The sequence below is a fragment of the Athene cunicularia genome (assembly GCF_003259725.1).
Source record: "Athene cunicularia isolate RWA chromosome 13 unlocalized genomic scaffold, athCun1 chr13_part1, whole genome shotgun sequence".
Taxonomy (NCBI): Eukaryota; Metazoa; Chordata; class Aves; order Strigiformes; family Strigidae; genus Athene; species Athene cunicularia.
The window spans coordinates 10,440,654-10,446,860 of record NW_020799117.1 but is presented as its reverse complement, the minus strand read 5'-3'; the positions used below and the strand labels follow the sequence as shown (position 1 = coordinate 10,446,860).

The 6,207-nt window shown below is 45.3% G+C and overlaps 1 protein-coding gene across 1 annotated transcript; it reads left to right on the top strand.

Moving 5' to 3' along the window:
• The first annotated feature begins 2,388 nt into the window (after positions 1-2,388).
• MSX2 (msh homeobox 2) lies at positions 2,389-4,220 on the top strand. The gene is made up of 2 exons (XM_026858532.1): positions 2,389-2,449; positions 3,529-4,220. Exons 1-2 carry the CDS (start codon positions 2,389-2,391, stop codon positions 3,951-3,953), a joined length of 486 nt encoding a protein of 161 aa, XP_026714333.1. The 3' UTR covers positions 3,954-4,220.
• Positions 4,221-6,207: the final 1,987 nt, after the last annotated feature.

The window sequence follows — 6,207 nt, the reverse complement described above, 5'->3', positions numbered from 1 at the left end:
GAGCCCCGGCCCCCGAGCTGAGCTGCCCCCGGGGCGCCGAGATGAACTGGAGCACCCTAGATATATGCCTGTATATTTTATATATGTACTTATACCTACGCGTGTGTGATATTTCTTCATATATATATTTATACAGTTCTACATTTATATATATTATTATACGTGTCTATACAAATATATAGTACTTTTAAAACCACGGAGAGATCAGGGACTACCGCGGACGGGCTCCTTTTCCCGACACATGGCTCTCCGGTTGCCAGTTCGTCCACTTATGTTATCCCGTTGCAACGAGAACTGGAAATTCTCCTTGTTTCCTCCTCCCTTACACCAGACGTTGCAGAGCAATCCCTTAAACTCGGGAATTGTCCCTTCCAGCCTTGCGCTCTTTCTGCGCACTGGCTGCCGCCGCGGTCCCTCCTGGCAGGGGGTTTATTTCTCCCCCCCTCGCTGCACGCAGCCTGTCAAAGTTCCCCGAGCTGGGCCTGACCCTTTCAGCCCCTGCGATCTCTCCCGACCCCGTCCCCACAGCCTTAGGGACACGCGGTCCGGAGGTGACAGGTCGCTTCTTAAACCCCGTTTAAGCCGCGCTGCTGTGTCTGCTCTGAACTGCATTTCGCTTTCGGTGAGATCTCTTTTACAAAAAGGAAAAAAAAAAATCAATTGCTTTAAAAAAAAAAATAGCCTCCAAACTACCTTCAGGAAAGGGTGAAAAGCGTAGCCGGGCAGCTCTAGGCTTTCCACCTTCCCGTCACCAAGAGCCTTGGCGGCTGTACACCTGTATTAGCAGATCGATACGCTCTCCTCCACACATCCCTAACTTGCCTGATGTAAATTAAATGCTCTGCTTTATTTAAATTAGTGACTTTACAGACGCGAACTGTTGAGCCGGGCAGTCTTGCAGGATTTGCTCTTATAACCTAATATTGCAAGAAGGAAGTTTAGTGCTATCACAGTTTATTTTTTTAATTTATTTTTTTTTTTCCTTTGGACAATCGTTTCGTTTGGGCTTTCGACCGCTTCCTTTCCTTTGCGATTACCTCGAATTAATTTGATTTCTAACTTGCTGGGAGAAGTGCCGGGAGGAAAGCAGCTCACCCATGTCACTCCCTGCGCAGCTTCTGTTTGCGATTTTCATGTACTCTTACGTATCCCGGAAAAGCGTGAAAAGAGGAGTACCCGAACCCCCTTCTCTAAAGCTGCCCTAAACCCCAGATTTAGACAAGGCCTAATCTTCTCCCGATACCAGTTTTTTCCCCCCTTTGAAAATCCTCCTCTTCATTAAAATTGGCGTTTCGTGAGATCTGCAAAATAGCTTTGTAAAGAACTTCAATAGCTCGAGAGTTCAGGTCCGGTGATTTCAGCGGGATTTGGGGAGAAAAATGATGATCGGGGAAGGGAATGTCCTTCGGCCTCGATCATTTTCCTGATTACCCACCTCCCGGTGCTCGGCCCCCTCGGAGCTGGTGCGACAGCAAGCGGCAATGACCGGTTCTCCCGCAAAAAGCCCGTCTGTCCGTGGAGGGTTTTAACATTAGAAGCAACTCCTCGATTTATTGTTATTAATGTGACGGGTGGGATGAACGGGGGAAGAGCTGTAAAAGTCAGGTTTGTTTGAGTAACATGGAAAGGGAAACGTCTCCAAGTGATGATTTTTGGCCGACGTTGGCCAGAAAACAGAGGATAAACAGAAATAAAATAGCGAAACAAACCACTGCAGCAAGTGCCTGAGGACTGGCAGGGCACAAACGCAGTTACAGGGTCTGCAGTGGCGACTGTCCCTGCTGCTTATCAGAGTCTGGCAGTCGCTTGGGGGATGGGGAGGGAAGAAGTCCGCGAACGCTTGGGTGTATTCCGGGGGAAATATTTTTCCGGGATTTAATTAAAAACCATGTTTTTGCGGTTTCCCCTGTGCGTAGCAGAAGTCGGGATGGGTCGGGCTAAGCTGACAGCCGGGAAGGCCCTGGGAAGGGGAAGGGGGGGCGAATCCCTGGAGTGACCGGTCGCCCTTGTGAACCCCATCCCTCCTAGTAGGACCCCCCCCTTAGGTGGGTCTTCAGAGAGCTCCACTTTAAGAAGCAGATTGCCTTTGAAAGACGGAGTGAGATAGTGGGGTGATCGGTAGTGAATTTAGGGTCCATTTAGTGTAGTTTGAATTTAGAGCAGTTTTAGGAGTGAACCAACTGTCACGGTGAGCTCTTTAATAATTAAAATGCCCTTATATGATCATAAGATGGTATTTGACAAGTCTCAGAGGGCTTTATTTTTCACTTCAGTGTCTAGAAGAATAGTAAGAAGAGAAGTTTAACTTTTTTTTTGCTATAGTTTTTCTCTCCCATCCCTTTCTGAACTTTTGAACACTTTCCTCGTGGGATTTTTTAAGTGCATGATATGCAGTTAAATAGCCTCGTGGTCCAGTTTATTATTAAAAATAAAGAGGACAGTGAAAGGGGTACAGAAAACAAGACATGCAAGTACTGACAAGAGTTTGAACTAGACTCTACAGCATGTACAAAATTCAGCAGCCTCTTCAGAGCAGCCTGTGTGTCACTTTCTGCATCAAGCTGGGGAGCCAGGGTGGCTTGTAATATGCTCCAGGAGTGATCAAAACACAGCCAAATTGCTAAGCTTTTGAAGTCAGCTGCATGCTTTTTAATCATTCATTAGATTGCAAAATTATTAGTGAAATGCAAAATGAATCTAAAGACAAGTCAGCCATGTGCCATCCTGGGCACGGGTGCCTAACCTGGTTGGGGTTATAAGGCAAGCACAAAAGGCAGTAGATTTCCTTACTTGTATTGGGTACAGATGCTGCAGCTTTGTGGGTTTCTTTTTTTTAATTGGCAAATGTCATAAAAGCTAAATGTTGAATGAAAAGTGTGCTGCTTTCTTGTTTTTTCTGATACTTGAAAAACAGAAAATACTCCTTAGAGTTATTAAGCATAGGAAAAACGCTCTCAAAGAAGAAATAGCAAGAAAAATTCCCAGTTATCTAAACCATAAAAATTATCAGACACACTTCTTCAGCTGTCAGAAAAAAAGATAGGGTTGACTTGTTACTTTTGGTGGAGAAATTCTGGAGCGGGACTGTGCTGGGCTTGGTTCTTATACCACTGTCCTTTTATGAATCTTTTGCTTTTGCATATATGTTTGTTCTGTGCTTTGCTGGAGTTACTCCTCCAGTTCTGCAGCTAACAAGACAGCTATTTTGTGTGCTCTAGACCCCTCTGATATGATTCCTAAAGCCATCTTCTGCGTGTGTATTTGCAAATCCTTTGTGCCCTGTTTGCCTACAAACTGTCCTTTCCAAATCAGAGGCAAAATTCTGCTTCCCAGGCCATCTGCCAAAGTCCTGTGAATATAAGTTGGGCCAGAAAAATATTTTCAGAGCCACTTGCAAAAGAGTCCCGTTTTGAGGGTATCACCTAGCAAGATGCTCCCTTCCCACCCCAGCCTTCTCAAGTGCAGCATCTCTCCAGAGCACCCAGGTCTCCCTGCTTTTGTGATAACCGGCCTTTCCCTTCCTTGCAGGACACCTGAGCCCCACTGCCTGCACCCTGAGGAAGCACAAGACGAATAGGAAGCCCCGAACCCCGTTCACCACTTCCCAGCTGCTGGCTCTGGAGCGCAAGTTCCGCCAGAAGCAGTATCTGTCCATCGCCGAGAGAGCCGAATTCTCCAGCTCCCTCAACCTCACAGAGACCCAGGTCAAAATCTGGTTCCAGAATCGGAGGGCCAAGGCCAAGAGACTGCAGGAGGCTGAACTAGAGAAGCTCAAAATGGCAGCGAAGCCCATGTTGCCGTCGGGGTTCAGCCTCCCTTTCCCCATCAACTCTCCCATCCAGGCTGCCTCACTGTATGGAACTTCCTACCCCTTTCACAGACCTGTCCTTCCTATCCCGCCTGTTGGACTCTATGCTACTCCCGTTGGATATAGCATGTACCACTTATCCTAAGAAGATCAGAAAGACAAAGTGACAGTGAGAGAGACTTCCTGGTGGATTGTGTCCAACCCTGAGAAGGCAGTACCCCAACCAGTACTGGCCGTTCTTTCTGCACACTTCTATCCGCCATCCTGAGCGTACAGGAGTTTGCGTTAGCAAAGCAAGTCATCCTGTATGCTATGGGTTGGGTGTCTTCTGAGAGTGCTCTGAGCGCTCAGAGTCTGATCCTCAAAGAAAAAAAGTAAAAACAAACAAGCAAAAAGCAAAAAAGAAAAAACATTTGAGCAAATGTAAGGGTTTTATACAGTGCACATAAAACCAGAATAAAAAAGAACGGGTGAAAAAGCAATCCCATCTTCTGGAGGCAGAGATTTCCCGATGCCTTCCTGATGGGGCCAAACACATGTTTAAAGTAAGAAGGGTGCATGCCCTAAACCCGCGCTCTGAGTCGCCATTGCTTAATATGAGGGCAGGGGGGAGGGAAATAAAAAGGTATAATCAAAGTTTTGTTGTTTGGGTTTTTTGTTTTTTGTGTTGTTTTGGCTTTTTTTTAAGAAAGCAGAGCCCTTAGCTAGAGACACTGTGTAAATAGAAACTAGACCCAGTAGAGTCTGAGTGAAGTTCAGAGCCAGCAAATTCCTGCATTTCTGGGGGTAGGGAAAATTTTTGCATCCCAAACCTTGACAGATGTTTGCAACAAAATGAGCATCAGGGCCCCTAAATGTAGAGCACAGCTTTATCCACCATTGGCTCCTGTAATGCCTTTATCTGTATAAATAGCTTCAGCGTTTGTAAAGCACTGTGAGGGGAGGTAAAGTGCAAGGGAGGGTTATTAGGCAGTCTGGTCTTTATCTCTTCCTATTGGCATGCTTAGAAATTTTTGGCTACAGCCAGGTAATCTTGGCTCTGCAATGCTCTTTGAAAACCGGGAGAGAGGGAAGGAAGCTTTCTGGGGAAACAAGACGTGGGTTGTTTCCACAGTGGTGGTGAGCAAAGGATTGTTGAACACTTCTGGGAGATGTTTGGGGTTTTTTATTAGTATCTGCAACAGTCTGTATTAAATAGAAGAACCCTCTGAGTTTTCCTCTCCTTCCCTTGCTAAGGATGCCAATACAAGTGACTCATGCTCCAAGGCCTTGAGAGATCCAGGTATATCACAAACAAACAACCCTACTAGGAGGACGGTGGGGTGCCAAGAGACTGCATAACCTGTCTGTCCCCGTGGGAGCTCCCCAAGTGCTGGCAATATCTTCCCCAGGCTTCTCCTTGTATCTATTGTATTATGTGTATTATTCTTGCTAAACTTTGTGAGAAAGTTATTCCAAAGGCTGTGGATCACTGAAGGCAGAGCTTCTCCTGGATTTATTTTCTTAGCATGTTGTTGTGGAAGAATTTAAAAAAAAAAAAAAAAAAAAAAAAAAAAAAAAAAAAAAAGCAAACAAAAAAGCAGAAAAACGAAAAGAAAAAAAAAGCCACAAGGTTTTGCTGGTTTTGGTTTGTTTTGACCCAGGCACTGTTGCCACCTGGGACCCACTATAGATGAACTTCCCTTCTCCCTTCCCTTACCCCCAATCTTCCATTATAGGAAAGTCCCTTTGAAAGGGATGCCTTGTACAATTTTATATATTTTATTGAAGATTTATTATTTCTTATCTCTTATTTCGAATTAAATTAAAAAAGAAAAAACATGTTTAATCGCGTGTGGGTCTGTGAGTGTTTGGAGTTCTTTAAAAAGTAATTTCTCTCCGTGTGTGTTTTGCACTGCTGGGTCAAGTTCAAAGGAATGTTTGGGTTGCCTTTATGATTATTTCCCCTTTCTGAATCTGAATTAAAGCCAAATTTGCAGCACATGAAGGTGAATTGCAAGTCAACAATTCAAAGTCGAAAGCCAAACCTTTTATGAGGTTTCCTTGTTTTTAACAACCGCTTTTAGGCGCCTCTGTTCTTTACAACATCATACTCTGGTGATGTTTCCATCACTTTTCTTAGCTCGTGTGCCTTTCTCTGGTGCTCGGGACTCTCCCTCCGACTTGCCTTTCCATTGACCTCAAATCTGTGCTTTAGTGGGAGACTAGTCTTGACCTCTGTGGTAGTTGGGGGTAATTTTGTCCAGGTAAGACCTGGCAGGGACCCTGCAATACTTCAGTACACTTGTATCTCAGGGCTCCCATATGTCGTCAGCCTTCCCAGAGTTTTTGGGGCAGCCTCCCTCAAGGGTCATGCTCCTGTGCTGCCAGGAGAAGAGATGCTGGACTCTCCCCTGTGC

Bases quoted from the DNA above. Each gene is read 5' to 3' on its own strand.
- MSX2 (XM_026858532.1), top strand. From the start codon at position 2,389: ATGCAGTTAAATAGCCTCGTGGTCCAGTTTATTATTAAAAATAAAGAG. The intron at 2,450-3,528 runs GTACAGAAAACA...CCTTCCTTGCAG, and splicing joins TAAAGAGGACAGTGAAAGGG to GACACCTGAGCCCCACTGCC.